The sequence below is a fragment of the Lonchura striata genome, chromosome 8 (assembly GCF_046129695.1).
Source record: "Lonchura striata isolate bLonStr1 chromosome 8, bLonStr1.mat, whole genome shotgun sequence".
NCBI classification, from domain to species: Eukaryota; Metazoa; Chordata; class Aves; order Passeriformes; family Estrildidae; genus Lonchura; species Lonchura striata.
This window is the reverse complement of record NC_134610.1, coordinates 33225771-33252091: the sequence shown is the minus strand read 5'-3', so window position 1 is coordinate 33252091 and position 26321 is coordinate 33225771. Positions and strand designations below refer to the sequence as shown.

General features: G+C 41.0%; 1 protein-coding gene across 8 annotated transcripts in view; it reads right to left on the bottom strand.

Moving 5' to 3' along the window:
• DIP2A (disco interacting protein 2 homolog A) overlaps window positions 1-26321 on the bottom strand; it is a 75978-nt gene that overhangs the window by 3994 nt on the left and 45663 nt on the right. For 2 of the 8 annotated variants that reach the window (XM_021532561.3, XM_021532564.3), the window contains 28 exons: window positions 25723-25814; window positions 25343-25453; window positions 24468-24591; window positions 24117-24226; window positions 23609-23711; window positions 22622-22686; window positions 22210-22303; window positions 21665-21784; window positions 20830-20944; window positions 19769-19908; window positions 13446-13582; window positions 12917-12997; window positions 12588-12715; window positions 11489-11603; window positions 10177-10378; window positions 9952-10061; window positions 9732-9812; window positions 8587-8710; window positions 8206-8327; window positions 7779-7890; window positions 7457-7566; window positions 7217-7347; window positions 6525-6693; window positions 5170-5340; window positions 3065-3094; window positions 2584-2645; window positions 1259-1316; window positions 477-551 (listed from right to left, as the gene is read on the bottom strand). In XM_021532561.3, coding sequence (XP_021388236.1) covers window positions 477-551; window positions 1259-1316; window positions 2584-2645; window positions 3065-3094; window positions 5170-5340; window positions 6525-6693; window positions 7217-7347; window positions 7457-7566; window positions 7779-7890; window positions 8206-8327; window positions 8587-8710; window positions 9732-9812; window positions 9952-10061; window positions 10177-10378; window positions 11489-11603; window positions 12588-12715; window positions 12917-12997; window positions 13446-13582; window positions 19769-19908; window positions 20830-20944; window positions 21665-21784; window positions 22210-22303; window positions 22622-22686; window positions 23609-23711; window positions 24117-24226; window positions 24468-24591; window positions 25343-25453; window positions 25723-25814 — 3092 coding nt within the window. Of the gene's footprint in view, window positions 1-476; window positions 552-1258; window positions 1317-2583; window positions 2646-3064; window positions 5341-6524; window positions 6694-7216; window positions 7348-7456; window positions 7567-7778; window positions 7891-8205; window positions 8328-8586; window positions 8711-9731; window positions 9813-9951; window positions 10062-10176; window positions 10379-10540; window positions 10613-11488; window positions 11604-12583; window positions 12716-12916; window positions 12998-13445; window positions 13583-19768; window positions 19909-20829; window positions 20945-21664; window positions 21785-22209; window positions 22304-22621; window positions 22687-23608; window positions 23712-24116; window positions 24227-24467; window positions 24592-25342; window positions 25454-25722; window positions 25815-26321 lie in introns of those variants that run through there. The other 6 variants (XM_021532562.3, XM_021532563.3, XM_021532566.3 and 3 more) reach the window with 6 other exon arrangements.

Here is a 26321-nt window from a genome sequence, read left to right as displayed (position 1 = left end):
TCCGTTTCACTGACAATTTTGACTGCTCCAAAATGCGAGTTTTATTGAAAGCGTGAACTTCTGACCAAAGAAAAGGAGTTTTATATGCGTGTAATTGGGGGATGGTAAAGGCCATAAAAAAAATCAACCAGGCATTTGGCTTACTGGAAAGGAACACCTGCTACCCTATTAGCTGGGCATCTTATTACACAACAAAATATGCCTATAAAATAAAGGTCAAACCAAACAGCAAATTACCTACTGCTGCTGCTTGCTGATGGGAGTACATCCCTTACCTGTTCTAGCTGCTGGGCACACACAGACTAGCCTGGTCTCACCTGGTGCTGTGCAGCCACATGTGCAGGAATGCACACAGTGCCAGCTCTGTGGGGTTCATTCATGTCCCACTCAGGGGAAGGGAGGCATTTATCTAACAGGAGGTATGGATGGATCACATCACTGCTGAGAAACACAATACAACAGTACCAAACCTTTACCTCTCCTAAATGTGAGTCTCCCAGAGGTCCCTTGGTTTCTGTGTGTGCTATGATGACCTTTACTCCCGGAAGAATCTCAAATAAGAAACAAACAAAATTTAAGAAAATGAATCCATCAAAAGAAAAGTTAATCAGAAGTCAACAGTCTGTGCTTCCCTTTCTACTCCACAGACACCAACCATTTCTTCCTACTACAGTTGTTTAACTTGTTAAATAATTCTAACTCTGAGCAGCTGTTTTGCAGCTTCAGTGTTGGTTTCACGCCTAGAAAATGCCTTCCATGTGAAGGCCTCAATTTGTTTTGGTGGTAGCAATTTATCCTATTGCTTCATGTCATACACCTGACTTCACTTAACTACTCAATTACAACCTGTTCTCCTGGACACATTCTGATTAGCCAATCTCATTCCACATATTCTTTAATGAGATCCAGGTGATGCAGCTCCCCACCCGGGTGAGGGCCATGAGGACATAACCAGCTCATAAAGGCTTTAAACTCAAACAGCAGTTTTAGAGTAGATGTTGGGAAAAATATAAATTCTTTCCACCTGTGAGGGTGGTGAGGCCCTGGCTGGTAAATGCTGTCCAGAGAAGCTGTGGCTACCTCATCCCTGGGAGTGCCCAAGGCCAGGTTGGATGGGGCTTGGAACAACCTGGGATAGTGGAAGGTGCCCCCCCCACCCATGGCAGACAGGACTGGAATGAGATGAGCCTTGAAGTCCTTTCCAACCCAAACCACTCTTGGATTCTGTGAGGAAGGAGGATGACACTCTGTCTCTTACCTTCCCAGACTCCATAAGTGGCAGGCTGTGTGGAGACCCTCTCTCTACCAAGCGCACCCTGAGAAAACAAGAGGAATACATTTGTACAAGGCTTTAAGAAATGTTGGAGATTAGATTATTTTCTTTTTTTTTTTCCTCCTTTTCCTCTCAGGGAATTTTCTCCCACCAGCTGCCTAAGAGATGATGACTGTATTTAAGAAAGACAAAAGATGTAGCCAAGGAGGAGGGAGAAAAGTGCAGCTGGCTGCATTCCTGTAGCTGAGGGGCTTCTCTCGGGAAGGGCAGAGATTTTGGCTGTGGGGTGAGGAACAGGGCTTGGCTCTTCTCTCTCTTGCTCTCAGATCAGAGAGAACCACTGCTCTGCGGTTGCTGTGGGAAAATATTTCCTGCCACCTTGGAGTTCTGCCTTTTATATTTCCACCAGGGGTGAGCCTTTGCTTGTAAGAGCAGCCGGTGAACTGGGACCTCAGTAACATCCAACTGCACTGGAAAGGACCCTCACCATCTACTGGGGTGCCTCAGGGGAAAACCTGGGGCCCTGAGCCCCTCCCCACTCTGAGGGAGCCTCTCCTGGCTGCTTGCAGGAGCTCCACTGCCCCTGCCCAGCCCCACTGCCCCTGCCCAGCCCCACTGCCCCTGCCCAGCCCCACTGACACTGCCCAGCCCCTCTGCCCCTGCCCAGCCCCACTGACACTGCCCAGCCCCGCTGCCCCTGCCCAGCCCCACTGCCCCTGCCCCTGCCCAGCCCCGCTGCCCCTGCCCAGCCCCGCTGACACTGCCCAGCCCCACTGCCCCTGCCCAGCCCCACTGACACTGCCCAGCCCCACTGACACTGCCCAGCCCCACTGCCCCTGCCCCTGCCCAGCCCCACTGCCCCTGCCCAGCCCCACTGACACTGCCCAGCCCCACTGACACTGCCCAGCCCCTCTGCCCCTGCCCAGCCCCGCTGCCTTCTGCTGCTGCTTTGGGCTCTTTCATTACACTGCAACCCAGCATCCTGTGCCTGCCAGTACATCCCACAGCTGCTGCTATGGCTGCAGAGTTTCTGCTGTGTTTTGTTTGCTGCTCAGGGAAGGCTGAGGAACAGAGTTATTTTGGTTTGAAGGAAGGAAAAAAAAAAAAACCTAAGGAAGATTCTAACTGTGCTATTTCCACTGCCTAGAGGAGTGTTGGGAGATGATTTCTTGGAATTGCACAGCACAGGAAAGTAATATGGCAGGGAGTCAGCTGGTTGCTGCCAAGGATAATTCAACAAACCAGTGCAATGAGGATGGAGTTTCTTTTCCACAGCTACTGAAGAGTTAATGCTTTAACACAGACTGTACCTGTCATGTCGAAGTGCTCTCATATCTACATAGACTGTTGTTGGATCTGGTCCTGCTGTTCCCTAAGAATAAGGAGGAAGAAACAAATTCAACAGAAGCCACAACACCCTGCTTTCATTCTCACAGCTACATAAATTCACAAATTTCCTCTCTCTTTTTTATTGACACTTACAAAGCACTTCCCTAATGTCCAAGAAATAAAGTAGCCCCCCTTTCTACAGTCAGTACTGTAGAGCCTTTGCTTTCTATGGAATCAGTCAATGAATGCACAAGTGAAGTATGTAAGTACAGGTAAGTCTAAGTTTGCAAAATTCTGAGATTTAAAATGCAGCTTTTAGGATTTTATTTAAGTAAGCACCTGCTCTATAACCCACACAGCCAGTGCAAAAGGATGTAAGCACAAACCTATGTGGGCCTAGTCCCTAACACTGCAGAAGCAGATGGAATTTAGGACGTGACAAGCACACATGCATCACTATACCTGTTCAGCCAGCTTGCCCAGCCTGTTTGGCTGACAGCAGGACCACAAACAGAAGTAACAGAGGCCATCAAAGTGTGGGAAACAGAGAGAAAGGGGAAAAAAAGAAAATACAAACAAAGAGGCACTGGAAACATAAGATACACACAGTAAGACAGAAAACAAAACTTACACTGTTTTAGAATGAAAAGAAAATTTCCATTTCAGAATACTTAAGAGCTTGGCACTTTTTGGTAGTTATTTTGGAAACATGCAAGTCTCAGATCATGGAACAAAAGAAGGCTACAGCAACCCATACACTGCTTTATAATAAACCTCTTCTTCCTGTGTAGAAGAAGACTTTGCAGCTTCAGAAACACCTCAGTAAACCAATCTAGCAGGGCTGAAAGACATGTATTTAGCCTGCTAATTTGTAACAAAAATTTGTTCATTCATTTACATTCATTTAAATCCAATTTTAAAAGTCTAATGGAGGTATCACTTTGGAAGAATGGAGGAAAAGGTCAGAAAACTCCTCCCACTAAAAAGGATCTCAAGAATGGAAAACAAAGATGAAAAAGGCATAAAATGAAGGGGAAGCTTAACTGCTCAGCAGTCCTGTATTCCACACTGGTGTTTTTTGGAGTACTTTTTCTGTTGCCGCCATTCAGTACTCTGCATAAAAACTGTTTCTCACACCTTTATCCCAAACTGGCTTTTGAAATTTTTATTCACACAGGCAATTTGGAAAGCTATTCTTTCACACTTGGCAGCTTTATTCAATGTTAAAATCTTAATTTGCAGTCATCTTGATTTCATGTGTATCCTTCCTGGTTTTCCACCTCCTGATTTATAAAATCACTCTGACATTTCTTTATAACCATTTAGTTCCATCTTGTTAGAAATTCTTTCTCCTTTAATTGTGAAAGAAACCATAGAAACTAAGGAAACAATTGTGAATGCAACATATTTAAGTAGCTCATGTCCCAGAATATCTCTCTCGTAGGAAACGTAGAACACTGTAGTATATTCTGAAAGCTAAAAAGGTTTTTCTTCATCTAGTGGGCACCAAGAAGAAAAAAAAAAGGAAAAACAAAGTTTTGCAGAAGTACCGTAGCAATTTCTATAGAAACCTATTTTATTAAGTGTAATCCATACCCATAAAATCAGAAATTATATTTACAATTACACATACTAAATCCATGTGTCCCCTAAGATATTCCCCACATGCAAAGCTACATAGTGCCTCATCTGAAACCTGAGCACGTATTTACTAACTCAAGCATCTCCCAAACTCCAGGGTGCTTTCCCAGTTCTAGTCAGTGCTTACTTAATTTCTGATTTTTTAGCTAAGTTTTGGAATATATATATATATATATATATATATATATATATATATATATATATATATATAAAACGTATGTATTTTTTTAAATCTCCTGACTGGAACACAAATACCTCATTAAGAAAAGTTAGATTTTACCTGGTTATATTAGACATAAAAGATTATTATCAGCTGAATACTAAACTATCAATGGTGGTTCTGGCCCACAGCATGTCATTATCTCCAGACTGTGAAGCATGGCTGAGTACTTCATGGGCATATCCTCCTTCTCAAAGCTTCCAATTTCATGCTTTTAAGTAAAAAAAAAAGCCTGGTTCTCAAACAAGGTGAGACAAAAATATTTGTATGTTGCTAATACTCATTTGAGATCTTTAAAACAAAACAAAAAAAAGCCTGCCAACTGTGTCAATTTTCCTGGGTCTTATTTGTGAAATTCTGACTTCCATTTAATTCCACATTATACAAAATAAGACAAAATCTGAATTACACAAAAGCTGAAAAAGCATTGCTTGTAACATGTAATATTTGTGAATAGGAGACTTTTCATTTAATACTTCTCCTGTGTAGTAGGAAGGAAACAAGTTTCTTAGCACTGACCCTCTGGATCAGAAAAGCAAACCAATTGGTCAATTAGTACAGAAAAGTGAAATTTTCATAATGCACATAATAGTAAACATCTTATTAAAAAGCTTCATTTAACTTGGTGATGCAGGAAGCAAGCAGAACATGATTTTCTACCAAGTCCCCAGAGATTCTGTGTCAGGAAGAAGCAGTTTAATCTCACCTGTAAGCAAATTGCTACGTTGACCCTGCACCCAAAGGTGGTGCTCACTGCACGAGCAGACAGGCCCAGGTCTTTGAAGAGCTTGGAGAAAGACTGGGTGAGGGTGATCCTCGGCCTCTCCTCTGCCACCACCATGCAGGTGCGCACGCACGACAGGTTAACCCCCTTCATCTGGGAGGGCAGGGGGCCAGAACAAACACTGTGACTTCAAAGGCAGCAATTCTAGAAAGAAACTGTTTTATCTGTGCAACAGAATGGCTTTAAAAGCACTAGAATAAGACAAAACTGTTTGAACGCTACAGACATCATGTAGCTGCAACACAGTCTCTCAGCATTTTGAGCTGAAAAACCCTTAGAAGTCATTTTGCCATGGAGCTGGGTTCGCCAGAGACCTGCTGGCTCCCAGCACTTGCACACTTTAGGTGTCCCAGACATCACCAGCTCCTCTCAATGTGAATATGAACCTGGAGCAAGCGGCTGTGGGCCAGGATTTCCTTTAGTGAGGTCCAGTGGAACAAGATTTTTTTGTCTTTACTGACAGCACACAATACAAACACTTTTTTCTGAAGGAACTGGCACACATTCCCAGTGGAAGTCCTGGGCAGCTGAGTTACTACAGCTGTGGGAATTCTCCTTCCTCCTTAAGGAAATCGATTCTGAGTTGAGAGATTTCCCTCAAAAATAAACAAATGTATTAGAGTATAACTGATGTTGTTAGGAATCAAACAATCATGCAGCATATGCTTTGGGTGGGAAGGAAAGGACTTTAAACAAAGCTCATCTCATTCCAACCCCTCTGCATGGGCAGGGACACCTTCCTCTAGGTCAGGCTGCTCCAAGCCCCCATCCAACCTGGCCTGGAACACTTCCAGGACAGGGAAGATGATATCCATTTTAGAACTTAACACTTTTGGTATCAAGTGATACCTGAAAATAAGTGAGACTTGCTGAGTTTTGGGAGCTTTTTCTTTTGGCTGTTTTGGGTGAGGTTTTTTGTGTTTGGTGGGTTTTGGGATTTTTCTTTCTGTTGGTGTGCAATTTGTCTGGGTTTTTTTTGTTGTCTCAGACACAAACAAGTTGATAGGCTTGCTATGTGTTTTGCCTAAAATCTCAAAAACATCCAGCAGCACAGAGGTTGCACAAATAACTAAAACAGAAAATACAGGACTTTTTTTCCTCCACCAGAAACATGGAAGCTGAATCTTCCAGCAGTCTCAACACTCCCCAAAAATCAAGTCATAATTTAAGGCTCTCATGGGAACACTTAAACCTCATATTCTCCAAGCCAAAATGAAGTATTTTTGGAAAGATACATGTGTGTTTATGCCATTATGTGAAAAATGAAGCCCACTCACCCGGAGAACATCAGTCTGTGTCCCAAGGCCTTTGGTGCATATCTCCATCACAGAGTAGGAGCAGAAGGTGACACGCACTTTGTACTGGCTGACAGCAGACAGCCACAGAGACACATTGCTCTCCAGCTCCAGAGGAGGCACCAGGATGGACTGGTGTCCTGAATATATGCTGGGAAGAGGAAGCAATAGGAACATGAAAATTCAACTAATTAATGCATACGGTATGTTTTAAATGGCAAAAAAAATATGCAGCTTTGTGAGATGTGCTGCATTAGAGTAGACATCTGGCTGAATCAAGTCAAGGCTCACTCATTTTAAGAAACATTTAACTGCTTCCTTTAGCAGTGTTTCTTACTGCATACCAATCTCACAGTGAACACCTTAAAGGTCTTGTCAAAACATATGGTTTAATCTCAAAATACTTTAAAAGGATTTACTTAATGTGGAACAGACAGTGAAGTCCTTTTTTTTCTCTTCCTTGAATTTGGTATACAATTAATTCCACTTGCAGACCTGAAGTTACCCCAGTAACTAACTGACTTAAATGGATTTTCTTACCACAAAAGTTGTTTTCTGAGCCACTGATAAAAAGGTTAATTTGGATTTCTTTGACAGTTTCACCCATGCCCATTCCCTGGGGGTCTAGAGAAGGCTGGGCACACATGAGGATACCCAGAGCTCTGGAGCCATACCTGCACAAGCACCACAGTGCAAAGCCCAAGCCACAGTAGGGGTCCAGGCAGATGGCAATCTGTCGGGATGGGTACAGCTCACACTGGAGCTTTATCGAGCGACATAAGGCACTTGTAGCTGCATGTGACATCTGCAAGAGGAAAACAGGCCCTCTCAGGGACCCTCTTCTAGAAAAAGGGGTTTACAGATTTCTTTGTAAATGTAAAGGAATAAAACAGGATTATCTCTTGTTACTGTACCTTTACTCCTGCTAATATACCAGTAGTAGACACACTGAAGTCCAAGTATGCCAACATATCTGGAGATGTAGGTCTGAAAACACTAGGCAGCTTCTTTTTAGGCATATCATCTATTTAAAATATGTAAATAGAGGGGAGCACTATATTATTTTGGGGAACAGGCACAGGACAAACAATGTATCTTTACGGCATTATCATCAGATCCTCCCTATGCTTCTGGACAGCTATTTTAATGCAACACACAACACATCCACTCAGACAGTTGTGGTGTAACAAAATAAATATATCACTCTTCAAGCTCCTTCCATTTTGGCTACCGTACCTGTATCCAAAATAGTGGGCCACGTTTTAATATCTACAGCTGCTGCAGCCTCCTTGGACCTGAGTAGTTTCATTATAGCTTGGGTGGTCAATATACATGCAGACTTACTGACCTGCAAAAGGCAAAGCATTAAGACCATTGTTAAAACCAGAGAGTGCATGCTCAAAGTCATGTCATATGTATGCAGATGAGATAACCAGTAAGATGAAGAGATGAAGACAGTAACTGAAAACAAAGCAAAATAAATCACAACAATAAAAGACCATTTAAAATGAGTTTCTGAAGAAGTCATTACTGATTCAGCCACAGCACACTGAATATTTATTTTCTAGCTTATTTTACACTGACTGTGGCAAAACAATTATCGGGCTGCATCAACTATTCACCACTCCCCAAAAGCACAAGGAGAGGAATGTCTCATACCTACCTCTACAATCATTTTGACAGTGGGCAGAGTGGTAGCAAGGTTCTGTGGATGAGGTGGGCGGACAGTGATGGGAACACAGCCAGCGTACAAACAGCCATAGAAAGTTGCTATCAGATCTACCCCTGGAAAGGATATTTGTGGAATTAAAGCCATTTTTATCAGATCAATAGGTCGAACTCTTTCACAAAAATCAAAACACTGATATGTGTTAAGATGCAAAGATTTGTTACAAGTGTCCGTTCAAATCAACAGGCTGTTCCACACCCAGTTTAAAATGTTTTGCATTTAAGAGCTAGCAAAAATTATTCCAATCCAATTAATGGATAGAATTTATTTTCTTGTGCTGTGTCATTGTGGGTTTTGCTGTCTGTGTTCCTTTACCTGGAGGGTAAACCAGGGCCACGTGGTCACCAACGTTCAGCCGTCCCTTCTCCATCAGTGCAACTGCCACTCTCTCTGCCCTCTTGTGCAGCTGGATGCACGAGGCAGTGCTGGCTACAGTACCCTGCACAGGACACAAGTGACAGCAGAAACCTTATAGAACAGCAGCAGGTCAGCGACTTGGATATTGACATGAAACAAAAATGGTTTCTCCTGGAGACATGTGAACACACCAACATATAGCACAGTAGCTCATTAGACCCAGCTATTTAAGACAGGTGTTCACCAACAGGTAACTGTGCCCAAGTTTTGTGTTTCCTTTTGCAGAATCTCTGTGTCAAGGGTAAAACCTGCCTGAACAAAGTTACCTGGGAAAGGCTTGCTTCACACTAGGAAACCTCCCTCAAAATCTCCTTTACTTTGAGAGAATAAACCATTTTGACAATAACAATGTTGAAACGATTTCTTTTGTTAAAAGTACAGTATCAAAAGAAGTTAGAAAGTTTCAACTACATCCTATACTCTTTTGCCCTTCTGAATGACACCTTGCAAATCCTTCACTTCTCAAAGACTGCTGCCGGACTTTCTGGGTGCAGAACAGCACAGCACAAAGCAGATCCAATTTGTCCCTGAGCTCTTTCTGTCACTCTATGTGCCATCCTTTTTGAGGCCAGAGCCTTGCCCTCTGCCTAGGGCAAGGCATCAGTATCCCCTGCAGGATGTGACAATGTTCCTGGAAAATTTGACTCCAAAGCTGTCACAAGGGCTCTTCTCTACTTAGGCTCCCGATCTTCTTATCAGGAAATCCTCCATTTCTGACTTACAGCTAACACTCATGCTCAGGAACGAAGACAGAATCATGGCTTCCATTAATATGACAAAAGTTGTGTTCTGGCAGGAAATGCAATTACTGCAATGTTTAAAGCTAGGCAGAATGTATACTGAAATTCCCAAAGTGGAATAAAACATATGACATAAAATTCCAGTGGAAAAATTTATGCTGCTTACTAACTAGCAATTTTTGTCTGCTTCATTAAAATAATCTGCAGCATTTCAGGAAAAGACTTCTAGAAGGAATTTTCTTAGAATCGAATAGTCTTTTATTTTAGTCTTAATCTCCAAGTATGACCTAAAGTGCATCTTACCTTGGAATTCAACAGAAGGAAGAGTGGATGATCTGGAGTTGTCTGAGCTCGCCACTGAAGAACATCTGCTAAATACAGGAACTGAAAGACAAGAAAAAGGAGATACTCAAATTCACTCAAAGTGCCTCAGGTATATTTTCAGCAGAATATCATACCTGATCTTCTCTCATTCTGAATAAGCTAATTCAAATATTTAATGATACCAGGACCCCAGTGTCACCTTTCTTGCCTGGTCATTGTCCTCCAGCTGGCTGACATCTCTCCCCGAGGCTTGTGCAATCCTCTTGCCAGCTACGAGGTTTCCTACAATCATTGACGCAGGACCAACATCTGCATTTTGAAAAGAACAGTGCAAAATGAGGAAAACAACCTAGGGAACAAGCAACAATTCAGCCTGCAGGTGCCCTGTATAACATAGGTATATAACACACTCTGGTGTCCTCACCTGGCTGTTTCTGCCGAGGCTTGGGCAGGTTGGTGACACAGGTGTGGGGACACATCAAGACGTTACAAGGATGCAGAGCACCCTCCAAGAAGCGCTGCTTCGTTTCTGAAATATGAATTCCTCCGAGCGGAGCCTTTGGCAAAGTGTTGGCTGGCACCAAGGCAAGGCAGTACACACCCACTTGGTGAATGCTATCAATTGCCTTCACAGAAATTAAAAAAACAGACAAACATTTCACATTATCAACTGGGATATAGCTAGAGCAAGAATTTGAATTCAATTAATTTATAACATGAAAATTTTTACTTGCACCACAATTTGCAAATAAAGGGTCCAATTCTGCACTCACTGAACTCATAGAAGCTGTGCCATGACTTCAATGGGAGCAGGAGCAGACCCAGGACTTTGCTTGTGCCCTCTATCAAGGGGATGCCACCTGCACATCAGGGATTAGGAAAGTCTCTTAAAAGTGGGCAAAAAGTGCAGAGATTTTCAAAAGCCAAAGTTATATCACAGCAAATTTAGCATGTATGGCACAATCACAAAAGCGCAGTAGAACACAAAACTCACAAAATTTAGGAGGGAAGCATCTTTGCTGCCTAATTCTTAAGTGTCTCTTTTAGCTATGACACTTTGAAAAAGAGAAACAAAAATGGTTTCTCCCAATACCAGATATTCTCTCCAAAAAGATAAGAAAGCTGAAATTAGACATAAACCATTATTATCCAACTGCCTTACTCTTAAGACCAAACTTCCTTTATGTTGTTCTCTGGATCCTTCCCTTCAGTTGCCCCCAGAGTCTTCCATAATTGATGTCTCCTTTTTCATTTCCTGAGAACTGATTAATTCTAAAATCTGCAAATGCAGGTCTACCACAGTTCCCCTTCCTCCTGTCCTTCATCCCCAATAAAATACAGTAAAATAATTAAGGGAATAAGTTTTTAATACTTCTCGTTGCAGATCTAGAATAAGGTTGTTAGTGATAAAAAAGCTTTTGGGGCTGTTCTGATACTTGTGAATATTTTCACAGGTAACTTTTAGTATGAAATCAGAAGATTAACCCAACAAAATCCATCAGCCTTAGGACATTGAGAATCCTAGTAGTAGAAAGTTAAAAAAGCATTTTAAGAAAAAGTCTTACTTTTTACAAAATTTTTTTAATTCTCAACCCTGAAAAAAATTATCTTAGTACAGCTCTCTGTGGTTACAATGATAGGTTTTGCTTATGGAAGAAAAAAAAAAAAAGCTCTAATATTCTCATTTCATGCATCAGCCTTATTCACCTGGAAAGAGAAAAGGACAGACTGACTACCTGTAGAACCCTGCTCATCCACTGAAAACTATCCTCCTCTGAGGCGTCAGGGCGTTGCTCTGCCACAAGCACTATCCGATCATCATGCAAAACGGGCACAGAAAACACTGCTATCCTAAAACACAAAGGACAGAAGAATGATAGGATGCAACACAGGGTGAGCAGAGCATGGCTTATCATCACATGGGAATGGCTGCAACCTCTCATGGCACTGTTTCACACACACAAGCATTATTCATGCCAGATCATCACAAAAATCACAGAAAAATTTAGAACACATGTGGGCTCCCAGCCTTCTGCTGGGGGTCAGATGGATTTGAGTCACCCATGTAGCATGTGTCTGACAGGCAAGTTCCATACATGTAGAGGCTGTGCAAACCTTGCCTACAGAACTCCACACACTAGACTGCACACTAGACTTGCAGCCCCTATATACAATGTCCCTTCTGGAAGACAATTATGCCAAATTACTGACCACCAGATGCTTGCACTGAAAAATACTTAATCCCCATTGGGGAATTACCTTAGTTTTAGGCTTTTCTCTTCTAGGATAAAATATTAATAATGCCTCAGTGGACTGGTCCCAGTCTAAACCAAGAGACTTCACTTGTCTTTGATCTCCATCTGGACATTGAGCCATGGACCACTGAAGAGCACTCAGGCTGGTGATACAACACATTATCTCTGAGGGTCCTTCAGCAGCTGGTTTGGTCTTTAGAACAGGCTGCACAGTTCCTCCCTCAGCCACCCAAAAGGCTCAAGAGATAGAAGTGTTTTACATCCAGCACAGGAGTTTCTTTTGAGAGCCTTATGAGAAGCTTTGAGTTTTAGACACTTTTAAGTTTTAGACACTTTAAGATCTACCTTTATACTGTGTGAAAGTAATTTAAAATCTATTACGCAGGAAGCAGGGTCAAAATTTACCTTTCAAGTTAGCAGGAACAACCAAATTCACAACCCATTACTAACTTTCCTAAAAAACACACACGAAAAAGTTCACATGCATTGCTCCTGTGTGTACTGTGTCACTTGATGACTGTGGGTTGAAAAAGGAGCAACAAAGCCCAACCAGCAGTGTTGAAGTTTTTAACGCACTCACCTTCCCCGATAGACAAACTTCATGGGTTCAACGGCCAGCGCCGTGGCTACCACGTCATCTGCATTGTGCCTGCGGCCACTCACTGTCATCAGGCCATCCAATTTCCCCACCACAAACACCAAATAGTCCTGAAAGGAAGGAAGGATTAGAAACAGAGCAGGAAAACCTCCTCATGCCTGGCAATACAAGCCTGACTCAAGCCAACAGAACTCTCAAGTCTACAGGAGGTCAGTGCCCTGACCTGCCCGAAGTCCTGCTGAATTCAGGGCTGTCACTTGAGAGTTGGGAGTCAGGACAAAGAAGGGCCCTGAGGGCTTGTTCACACTTACAGGACCCACAAAGCCAAGCAATCCTGTTCTTGTGAAGGGCTGGTCTGATACAGGCATGCCAGCTGCCGTCACTGGGATGGCCTGGAAGAACACAGAAGGATTCAGACACTCACTGGACTGACAAGGATTTTCACTCCTTTACTGCCAGAATACATGAAATGGGGTACACTGCAAGGAAAAATATGGGCAAAAAGATTGAAATGCCTTCGGGTAACTACATATAAGACCACTGTGTTAATTTAGAGCTAAGATAAATTTAAATGCTCACACAGGCACTACACTGGACTGTGGAATACAGAAGCAGCTGACCGACTGCAGATAAAAATTGGTATTTTTGGCTGTCAGAGACAGAATGTCTTGTAATGATTCTATGAATGAAGCAAAATGTACCCAGACAGGGCTTTTTTCTAACTAACTAAAAAATCAAACAATAAAACACACACAGACACACACAAGGCCTTTAAGGAATAAATAAGCCTATTTACAAGAAGGAATACTAGAAATACAATAATTAAAAATAAATCCAAACCTCAAATACATTCTTGGTGATTCCAAGGAGGCCAAAATATGCTGTCCCAGTTGCTCCTGAATTCACACATATTTCTCCAACCTCATCAGCTTTACACAGATAAGGAGTCCCATCCACCTTTACAACACACATGCTGGCTGCAGAGAGCAAAAACACAGAATCACAGTGTTAGTCTGCTCCAGCAGCTGACACATGTGGTGCTCTGCCACTGACAGATAAAGATTTTAGTATCAATTATTCATCAGCTACAGCAAAAACACAGCATGTAAAGAGAGCTCACTTTAACTTCTTGACAGCCTGTGCAATCTGTTCTCCAAGATTAAGTTCACAAATGCAGTGCTTTTTTCTTACAGCACTTCACAGCCTCCACATCAGCTGCAGCTGAATCCAAGGCGCAATGAACTGAGTGTTAGACTCAAGATCAAGAAAGAAATCAATAAATCTACCCAGGGCAATACAAAATAAACATGGCAAAGCCAATTCTGCTGCCTGCATGGACTAAGGAGTGCTGGTGAGATAGATCTGTGGGTGTATTTTCAAACCTGAGAGAAGTCTTCCAATTGCCAACATCCTAGGTCTGAAAAGGTGAGAGACCATTATCCACCCTACTAACAGATCAACCTTTAAATTATCTTGGTTTCATAAAAGTTACCTATCAGAACAACTATCAGTTAGTAATTTTTTGGAATCATGCAATGATAACCTTGGGTAACCAAAAGTAAAGAAATGCTATTCAAATTCTGGTACAGCTTCTGGGTATTTTATGTGTGAATTAGATGTCTGGAATTAAAACCTATAGTATGAACTATCAGTCATGCAAAACCCCACATTTTGCAATTTAGGAGGAAAAAAACAAAACTCAGTGGCAAATTGGAACTGATGAAATAGTTTATTACTACAGGAAATAACTTGAGCAAACATCAGAACTCTGTATGTAACACTTGAACAATGATGCAAAGAGAAGTGCTAGTAACTGGAGAAAGCACAGTTTGTGGGCATTAACAAATGTACAGCCCTCACTGCATTCAAAAACATAGAAAAAACAAGGAATCAGCCTGCAGTCCCTAAATGATGCTCCATCCATGAAGCCAAAGGACAACCCTATCGCCCTGATCAAGTAAAAAAAAAATACTTACCAGTAACCAATGTATGATACAGGTAGTCTACAGGTACATTCTAACAGCAGGCACAGTTCTGTCCTGCCAGGTTATACTGCAAGGCTGCCCTTCTGCAGTATCTGTGGAGCCTCTACTCTTGATTCTCCTCCTTTTCCTGCTTCATGTGTGACATACAAGAGAGTGCATCTACCACCATTTCAGTCTCTCTCAACAGCATTGCATCTGAAAAAGAATTAAAGAGAAGGGAAAAGCAGATGGGACAGGAATGTACATGTGGACTACACGTCACGAAGAACACAGATTCCTGCTAAGAAAGCTTGCTTTCTTCAAATGAGTCCACATGTACATTCTGACAGATGGTGACTCACAGCAGTCAAGCCTGCCAAGGAGTATCCTGGCAGGAGATGAGAATCCTGCTGTGCAAAGGACGGTGCTGATGCCCTACCAAAGACTGGATTTAGCTCTGGATGTTTCAAGACTAGCACAGCAGGAATGCAAGAAGAATTCCAGGGGCCTGTACAGCAGAAGGCTGTGAAGAAAGGTTCTGATGAGGGTCAGGAAGTGCTCTCTTGTTCCCTTTCCAGCATGTCATAGTGGATCCATATACAATGGTCACCCTTGCATTACATCTTTAGGAAGAACTTCTCTTCTAGAAGCATGAAGCCTTAGGAAAAATACTAAAATTCCAGGATGAAATGCCCCTAGAATCACTGTGGAAGGTATTTCCAAGGTTTCCAGAGAAACCTCATCCTTGAGAAAAACAGCATATAAGGTATCAAATGCAGACCTGAATCTCTTCCTGCTCCCCTGGAAAGGGCAATAGGCATAAAGAAAGCCAACTTCCTAGGTAAGGATGAACACAAATCTAGACTCTGGAGGTGATTCATGAGCATCCAAAATGTAACATTTAAACTGGAAGATAACATCTCATCCCAAGTGCACACTGGCGCAGGTCTCCAAGAGAAGTTGTTCTGCAGTCACTGTTGTGCCACTGTGTGACAGACTAAAGCCCCAAGGAACACAGATCTGATGGATATGATTAAATTCAAAGGGCTAAGTGGAAAAGAAGTGCTGTTAACCCACAATCTAAGGAAAAAAACTTAAAGCTTCACCAAGTTGTTCTGTAACAACTCTTTCCGCTAAGGTAAAAGAAGCAGATCCCTCTGCAGTGAAGATGCATTGTGTTAACTACCAGAACCTGGGCAAATGTTTGCTCAGACATGGACAGAGGAAACGATGAAATACAAGACATCCATGGGCTGGAAACAATGTGAGCATCTCAACATTTAGGAAATTGGAACCATGTCCCTACATTTCCAGAAAAGACATTGAATGCAGCCACAATCCAGAACATGATTCTGTTCCTTGCAGAAGATCTTGCAGAAGCCCAAGATCTGATGCCAAACTGAAGTCTTCTGCTTGAGTGGAACAAAGTAGCTGCAGCAGCAGCACTGTTTCTAGGAACTAGCCTTTGTATGATTAGAGGCTATAGGGATTTATACCTTTCAGATTTAAGAGTGTTAGCTCTTGTCAAAGAAAGAACACGAGGATCCCAGTGAAAGAATGGAAGCGATTAGCTGGGAAGTAGCAGGGAGACAACTTAACTGCAGCTAACATACCCACTAAACAACGTATCCAGGCTCAAACTTAAGGTATAATATACTTCCAAGATGATAGGTAACATGGAAATCACATTCCAGTTGATGTGAAAGGTGGAGGCTGAGAATGGGCAGAAGAAAAGAGGTCTGATGCTTTCCCTACCATCTTTATCAGTTCAATTTGAAAAAATATACTGAATGTTGTGAGAAGCCAAGTTTAGCAATGCCCAGTCCCAGACAGAAACTATGCATAATAGCCCAGGGTGGTCAACAGGTGGGGTAAAACAACATTCCTCCAGAACAGGATTCCATGGGAATGCATCTCAGATTTTTTCTTAAGAATTCCCATGCTATCTTTGAGGAGAAGATTTCTCTGTGGATGGAGGCACTTCCTTTGAGGGTCTTGTGATAGCCATTCATGGTAGATAATGAACATGAAGGGAATGTGGCATCAAGAATGGTCTATGGGTTAAACAGCAGTGACATGTGCCATGACCCTGGTGCTGAGGGCTCTGTTGAGTAGGATCCCCTGAGCAGGTGGGCTCAGCATCTCAGGAAAAAAAGCAAGATCTGAAGAAAAGGAGGGTGCAAGTGGACATTTTATCTGTGACCTTTTAACCAGACAGTTCCTGAATAAAGCACGCCAGATATCTTCACAGATCACGAGATCAAAACCATTTGGCTTGACCACTTCCAAATGAAATTCAGGAATGTGAGCTCCTATGTCATGAAGTATTTGAAAGGCTAGGGCAGACTCCCAAGTTCAGTGGGGATCAGAAGATGGAACAAAACCTTCAGAAAGAAATACAAAACCAAAAGCAGGACTCATCAGCCAGTAGAGGGGCAGTGAACAGGTGGTGGTATGCTCTCTCCTGTATGCCAAACACCAAGCCAGAATGGACAAGGGCACACCTTCCATGAATACTAGACAAGAGAAAGCATAAATCTTACCAAGTAAGGCCCAAGTATCTCCACTGTTAGAATGTACATGCAGACTCATTTGAAACTAAGACATTAATTTACTTAAGTCTTTAATTTTGTTCATTTAACACACCCCTGTAAGTAGCTGCTAGTCTTCTGACTTCCTTTGAACTCCAGAGGATTTTTTAAGAGACAAAAGTTATCAATTATCCCTTATAATGAAATCTATAATGCATATTCTGACTTAAGGAATGTACAGAGAAATTTCTGCTGGAATTCTTAATATGTGGATAATTTGAAGTAAATCTGGCCCAGATTCTGACAGCTCAATGCTAGTCAGAGTTTTAAAGGAGTTAATGAATTAATTTGCCCAAATTCTGCTTAACCTACAAGTAGTTTTACCACTTACTACTGTATTTTTAAATAGCAACAGCCATCAATTACAAGTCATATCATTCTGAGGCACTTAATAGGACACATTTAACTGTTCTCCCCTCACACAGTCAGACAAGTCACTTGACACTTCTCACTCATGCAGAAAGTTATGGTAGTTATCACTGCCTGCCAATGACCCCCTAACCCACAAGGGTCCCCCAGATTTGCCAGACAATGCTCCAAGGAATTCTGACAAAGGAGAAGGGTTTTTTCACAGATCCCTCTGACTGCTCAATCAGGCATTTCACCATGACAGAGATGTATTTTTTGACAACTCATAATGAGGTGAAATTACTTAGCCGTAAGTACACAGGGAACTTTTCCAACATCCTAAGGCAGACTTGAACCTGCCACTGACCAGATGCTCTGTAGAAAATTAACTCAGGGGACTTACAGCTCCAGCAATTGAATATGAAGAGTAACTGCAGGCAGCTCTGTACCTTAGTGTAGTCAAGCACAATTTGCTGTGAGATCAAGCCTACAGCAAAGCCAGGAGCATCCCTGTGTTGGTTTTGCATGGCCTAGTTTTTGGTAGCAGGGGGGCCATAGAAGTGGAGCCACATGAGATAAACTGATCTAAAGAAAGATTTAAATTGATCCTGCATCATTTTTTGAACAGCAGCAATATTGAGTTTAAGCTCAGTAAGTACACCAAAGGATTCATGACTACTTGAAGGGCAAGCTAGCTCCCTTCATGACCTTGTGTCTAACCTACCATCCAAGGAAAATATTAGGAGCATAGGTGAATTTCAGTGAGGTTTCAAGGGGACAGCAGTAGTGTGGACACCCCAATCAGACAGCAGTAGCAGTACATGCCACCTGTATTCTAGTCAAAGCAGAAAAATCACTATTTTTTTGAGACACTGATGCCAGTCCTAGAATCAGAGAATTGATTAGGCTGGAAAAGATCTTTTAGATCAAGTCCAACTGTGAGGCTGAAGTTACTACTGCCATTCTTGGAATTTATTATGGACTTTCAAAACAAATTCAAATGGTCTTAATGGTCTTAATACAAAACACAAACTTGAGAGAAGCTACACAACAACCAAGTGACTTCTCTGCTTCGTTTTGGCATGAAGTGCAGAGCTTCTGCTCAGTCATCAGCAAAAGGAAGCTCTACTGAATTTAAGTTCAATAACAACAACTGAACCACTGACTTCAGGGGTGGCAAAAGGCTTCTGGGGATAATAAGGAAAATTAAACAACACCATGAGACTTGCACACAATGGCTGAAATTCTCACCAGCAGAGTGGGAAGCTGTCTACCTCCTCTTATTTGTATCAGGGGCTTTGGTGTACAAAGAACAGGTTGTTACCGAAATCACACAAGTTGAGTCTCCACTTTATCTTTGCCTTGAGAAAATGCTCTACAGAGAGCAGGGCTTTAGAACCACAGCTCTGCAAGACAGTTCATAAGGAGACCAAGAATAGCAAAGCCAAAAGTGCCAAGGGCATGACCAGAATCAATCAGGTTCTTTGGTAACTACACAATAAACTTGAGGAGTGAGGAGAATTCAAAAAAAATCTGTATTTCATCTTCTCCAAGCACACCAGAGCAGATCAGGACAGGGTCTGAAGCTAGTAATACAGACAGTACCATGGAACTGCCAGCCTAAAAGCTGGAGTAGATGGCACCAAGTGTCCAGTCCTTCATCCCACTGCTGACAGTCTGAGGTCTGGTTTGGCACCTTACCTTTACTAACCTTCTTCAGAGTATTCTCCTCTCCAAATGCAGCCAGATCTCAAGTGAGAACAACAAGGATGAGACAGCAAGTCTCTTTACTTCAATTAATGGGCTGACAAACAATACCCAGCCCTACCTAGCTCAGGAACCACAGTGTTGCAAACAGATACCATTAGGAAATAGGTTAATTCAGGTTACTCCTGATCACGTTCTTGTTCTCCATGGGCAGGAGAAAATAGTTTCCAGAATTAGTTGTTTCATCACTTCTGCAGGGTCTGAGATGAGGTCCCTTTCAACTGAAATATTCTATTCTACTCCACTCCACTCCATTTCACTCCAAAAACAATTCTGCAATAAGCCAAAAGCATTTGCCCACACCAAAATCTACGGTCATTCAGTTTTATTGTGCATTAATCTATAATCCATCATGTGTTTAGGTAATATATCAAAACATAACTCATTTTACCTTAAAGGTATTTAATATTTTTATTTATTCCATGCACACAAGTGTAATAGTAAAGATAATTTATTTGTAATATGCTGAAACCTACATAAAATGTTTTCCTACCTCCAGGCATGATCTGCCCAACATCCTGCACAGTTAACACTGACAACTTCTCCTCTGTATCCACTCTGATCACGCCGAAACTCAGACAATTCATGGATAACACTGCTTTTCCTGGAGGGGGGCCACCCAGTTCAGAAGGTCTGGAAGACAGAAAGTCCAGTTAGATGTGAATCAACAGATCAGTACTAGTGAGAGGGTCACTAAAATCATTCTGCTGGTTTCTAAGGCTTGGTAAGGTTAAGAAAAAGAATGGTTTCTCACTTTGAACAAACAAGAGTTCAAGACTTTTACAGTAACTGAATGAAGAAAGAGCTAAAACAAAACTCTCCAAAACTTCGCAGTTTTTTGTTTCAAGTTTTCTTGAAGTTGACTTTCTGAAAAGGCACATTTTGACCAGAACTGCTATCAAAAAATCCCAGCATATCCCATCCATATGTCTATTAATAATTAAAGTATTTCTTTTTCTCAGAACATCCCTTGCTATCTCCAGAAATCCAATGGTATTTCTCAGACCATCTACAGTTTTTTTTTTTTTTTTAAATTTTTGGCCCCTGTTTACAAATCATTGTACATAAGCAATTGATGGAGGATTCACCATCATCCTCCTCCCAAATGAGTAAGTCTTATTTTGGGGGCATTTTAAAAGGCCCTTCAATAACTTCAGTGAGGAAGATATGTCACTTTCCCAAAGCATGAAAAAAAACCTCCTGCTTGACTATTCTTAGAAAATACTAAACTTTTAAAAGAAAATAAACAAAAGTCACCCATCCTTTAGTGAAGGAGACCCCTGTGAGCTTCATATTTCCTTCTGCCTAGGTCTTTAGGAATCTCTATGTGCGTTATGGTATTTTCTGATTATCACCTTTACATGGGATTCCCCATCTCTGGAAGTGTTTAAGGCCAGGTTGGATGGGGTTTGGAGCAGCCTAGTGTAGTGGAAGGTGTCTCTGCCCGTGGCAGGGGGTTTGAACTCCTTCCAACCCAAAGCATTCTGCGATTCTATGACACATTTCAGTAGTCAAGAAAAGCTTCATTTCACTTCTCAGAAAAAAGGGAATTACCTGCGAATAGCAACAGTTAGTGCCTCTGAAGAACTAGCACAGGGACAGATTACTTCTGGTCTCAAACCTCTGGATTGAAATACATTCAGGAATGCGTCACAGGAAGATATTGACCCTAGAAAGAACCATCACATAATCAGAAACATTTTTCTAAGAGCAGGAAAGCTTGAGGTGCAGGAATTTAAAGTCTGTGCTCACTCTCAGCTCAGTTAGATGAACACTGTTGTGTTCACGTACAAACCAAATATTCTTTCAAACTGTCCAAAAGGCAGTTCATATTAAGAGAGTAGATTTGGAAGAACTCCTAGTGACTAACAATAACATTGAATGAAACTCCCAACTGCGTACTCCTCCTCTGGCAGCACTCAGTAGCACTCAGTATCCTGGAAAGTCCTTCAAAGATCAGAATAATACTTTGTCACTAAGGGTAGCTTCATGCCAACCTCTTGTACAACTACTATCTGATTGTTTCTTACAAAGGTCACAGCACTTAAATATCAAATGCTTCTGACATAACTTTACAGTTCTACCAGGCCTCTAGCACTTGGCCCAAAATGGATTATATCTATATTTATATCTTGTAGATATCAGTTCAAGTCAATTCACAGAAGAGTATAGCACTAATGAAACCACAAAGTTCAAAAAACGAATTTACACTGGTAAATATAGCCAAGAAGTGCAAACAGCAATGAAAAAGCAGCAGCATCACTGGCACACAAATAGTGTTTTACTACAGAACAAACTGCTTAACTCCCCAAGCAACAGCTCTGACACAGAGCTTACAAGAAAGAGAATCTTGGCAAGACTGACACTCATGAAACACATCCATACTCACAGGGATTGGCTCCATCTGCCACTATTAACATCCGTAAAGAGCTCAGGCTGACATCTCTCTGATCCCTCTGAGCCAAAAGTGACCAGTGCATATCACGGGATTTTACTACTGCTACACGGGCTGCAAGTCAAAACAATAATTATGCTGAATGTGCAGAACTAAATAAAGACCAATTATACAATTATGTAAGTATTCTTGTGTATTTATACAAATTTATGAAACAACACACAAAATGTATAGCACTACAAACATAGGAAACAAATACAAATTCCAAATATTCAACTACTGTAACATGTAGTTATAGTCAATGTCTCCAGATGGACTTGATCACAGAATTTTAATGTCTGCTATAATTCAAATACTAGAAACAGCTTATTAAAGGTCTCTCAGAAGAAGCATCAACATCACTCATAAGTGAAACTATGAGCACACAGAATACTGAAATGCAGTATTTAGTGTGATACAAATACATTTTGCACAAACAATTTAATTTGCTTTCAATAACCCATAAAGACATGGGTGAATTAAAACAACCTTTAGGGTACCTTTGTATGAGCAGACTTTCTGTATCCAGGAAAGTGGATTAACCTTCATTAATGCATAGGGAATACTGATGACATGCATCCTGTTCATAACGCTCTACAAGAAAGAGATTCAAAAATAAACTTCCAAGTGGCTTAAAAAATATAGAACATGTAACAATGCTTAAATAACCCCCCCCCATCATCACAGTACAGCATAACTCTTACAGTTAACTGGTAGTGAGAACTATGTGTATATTCTGAAAAAATATGCTACACAAGGTACGGAAGAAGCAACAGTTTATTCTGAAAAATATAAATCCTGAAATAAAATCCATTTGAGAGAAATGATGAATTTATAGCCTCATTCTGATACCAATACATTAGAAATGAAAGAAGCAGATTCCTGCATTTTTGCCTTTCTTGCAACACTCACCGTTAACACTCCATGCCAAAGGCCAGCCTCTCTTTTGAAATCCAAGACATTTGTTAGTGTTTCAGCTGAAAGCAAAGGGAAAAAAAATCAGATTTAAATAGCATATTTATAAAAATACTTAAGAACTACAAATATTTGTTCAAGCAACTCTGAACCTTCCATGACTGCTAAGGAACCAAAGCTCTGTTGCCTATAACAAACAGGCTGCTTAAGGTCCAAGTGGCTTGTTTTACTTATTGCAATCATCTTTGAATTATGATGACTAGACTGCAATATTACAAGGTATTTAACACCTTGATTAATTATAATACCCTTTCCATCTGCCAATGAAGTTTGCTGACTGAAAAGTTAGTCTTGAAGCAAAATTCTTCAGCTAAACTGAAAAAATTAATTTTTATTTGAAAGAATTATATCCAGTAAGAAATATCACCATGGCTCTACTAAATTTTCTTGAATATTTTCTCTGAGGGATTTGAGTATCTTATGTGATTAAAAAAAAAAACAAATAAGAATCAAATATTTTAAATCAAGGAGTCAACCTGATTTTTGAGGAATATCTTGTATTGATTAGGTGAAACTTGCTTATCATTGATGTAGGATGGATGTATGCAGGAAAATATTTGGTTAAATGGTAGCAAAGATTAACTCCATACAGATGGTCAAAACCAAGTGCAGTTCTTGGCTGTTCATTGGAAGAATGACTGCAAACAAGCAGATCTCTCATTGTATTCACATCTCTGGGAAAATGTTCTTTTGTGGGACATGATTACGTAAGAGGAAGATCCCCTTCTTCTTCTTCCCCATCTTCACAGGTGGCTTAACACTCTTTCACACCCTTTGTGAATGAGGAAGTTTGTTTTTTCCTTTGCAGTAGAAGCAACTACTCTGTATCTGAAGTTCTCTGGAGACAGCAGACATGATTATGTAACATGAAGTGTCTGAAGATGCAAAGCTGTATCATTTTAAAGTTACACCTATCTAACTTACCTTCTGAATAACCACATGCCTGAGTCAGTGCATGACAGTGTGCCAGCATGGAGGCATGAGATACAGTAATGCCCACTGTGCTGCCCTCTTTACTTGTTTTGTACTGAGAAGAGAAAGTGTATGCAAGCATTAGATTAGGAGCAAAACCAAGAAAATTTACAGTACTGAATTGAAAACATATTACAAAAACAAACCCAGATTTTTTAATTCAAAAAGCTAGCAAAAACTATATTTATGTCCACAGAACACACTAATATGGTAAAAAATCTGTTTCTCTACTCCAACTGTCCTGGGGATCCCAAACTGCTGATTATCCCCAGTCTTCAACCTGACTCCACACAGTCACTCATCTGACAGTCTGCCTGGCAGCCTTGGATGGAAACATTCTTGTTTCACAGTTTAAAATATTATAGCTGTCTCTTTTATTATATCCAGAGTTTAGAGGAAGAAAACATCACATAAACTAGGACAGAGTAACCACAGAAGTTATCACATGACACTGCATCACCTCGATATAAGCAATCTCGGCGCTGGCATCCCGGACCTGGGGATGCCAGTCCTTGGCTGGTTTTGCCAGATGCTTCCCATCAATCACAAACCAAATGAGACGAGGCCAGCCTTCAAAGAAAAAGAAAAGCTACTGTCACCACAGTTCCAAACATCAGAGCTTTTCCCCCAGTATTCAGGGATACTGACAGGAGGCAAGCAAAAGCAAAATTCCCTGCTGGAGGGGAAGAAACAGCACAAAGCGCTGCCATGACAATCAAGGCAGCAAGAACCATGCAAGCAAACCAAAAAACTGAAGTTTGACAGCAACAATGAATATACCTGCTTTTTATCCCATAAAACAAACCCACACCTTTGAACGTCACCACCTCGCCAGTCTGGGCTTTTGGGAGGCCTTTCTGACAGGCATCAGTGGTTAAAGCTAACGTGACTCCACAGCTGCCCAAAAGAAACCCAATCTGCTGACTGCCAGCATCCTGTAGAGAAACAAAAAAATAGCAAAATTACAAATAACAAAGATTTTGGACAGTTTGTTGTAACTTCTTCATGTTTAGAAGACATTAAGTCAATTTATATCACAGGAAAAAACAAAAGTCAATCCCATAAGACCTTTAAATGACTGAGAAAATGTAAGTTTTTCTTAGTGCCAGCTAAGATTTGCAGCAGATCTAGTAAGAAAAGCAGTGTCAGAAGCAATGGCTGTATATCCCTCCACAACCCAATAGGATGTTAATAAATTCTGCTAAAGCAGAAGACTTGTTTGATGCTGTTTCTGAGTCCTGACACACTGAGGAGCAGAGCCTATAGCTTTTTAGCTCTTTCCTAACAATCTCCAGGTGTGTAGGATTATACCTGTGTTTCCAGGAACTATGGTGTCTCTGCCTGCCTCCTTACTCAGCATCAGAGCTGAAATGACAGCCTTTCTCTAACAGACTCAGATAAATACTTCTGCACATGTTTTTGAAAATCATGAATGAAAATAACTTCTACAATCACATACCCTGAAATACTTAAATTACTAGCTTAATATTACTTCCCTCTTTCCTTAACTGAATATTGGATATAATTCCAAGCACAGAATGTATACTGAACAGTCCACCTGATGCTTTCTGAAGAGTGGGCTCTGAAGGACCCCATGTAAGGGTTGTAGGACTTAGACATACACACACACAGACAAACACTTCATTTATTTATCAAACCATAAAAATGTTGAATGTATCTACCTACCTTTCTTGTCAGTGGAACTTCTATTGGGACAGGAATAAGTTCTGCCAGGAGACATCCATAAAATGCCACCATAAACATAACTGGATCACTATTAGGAAATACGAGAGCTACCTACAAAAATACAGTAAAATAGGAAAATATTCTTTTTGTCATTTGGTAGATAGAGAGGCTGCTTTTTCATTTGTGGAACAAATTTTTCACAACAATGCCCAGGTTCATAGATAACCAGGCAGAAAAATACTAAGTATTGAGACAATGTATAAGTCACAGTAATGATTAATTCACAATATATTATTACGGTATTTTATGACAAGGCTTTCTTCAGCTAAAGCTGTTCCTCACTATTTCATCCACAGGGACCACTTCCAACAGCAGCCTACCCGGTCTCCAGGCTTCAGCAGGGGCTCATTCTTAGTGGTTAGCTTGTTTAGCAGGGTATAGGCTAACTTCAAGCTTCGACTCCACAGCTTGCCTGAAGAATAAAAAAAAAAAATTAAGAAGCAGAAACTAAAATTGTAACACTTAATTGGCAGATCTCAGTCCCTCACATATGCACTAAGCATGATGGTATCAGAACAGTTGTCCGAGTCCAAGTACAATTTAGAACTTGGCTTCTTTTTGGTTTACCTCTTTCTTTCTTTTTTATAAATTCTAAATGTAAAACTAAACATGCTATTCTAAACAACACTCAAAGCTCTACTGCAAATTAAATTACTGCAGCTGCTCAGCTATATTTCCTGCATCCTTCCTCTGTGAGAATGCAAACAATAAAGTTCAACATTCTAACATATTATACAAGGAAATGCTGCAGTAAGCTATCCTGAAGGACAGAGTTATTTTCCCCAAAAATGTAATTTACTATAAGACTTCTAGGTCATTAATACAGGCAAGTTTCACTTCCCATCATTAACATCCTGATTATGCTCCTGAGGTATAAGTCTTCTCTATAAAGCTGTGCAAGAAGATGTTAAAATGGAAT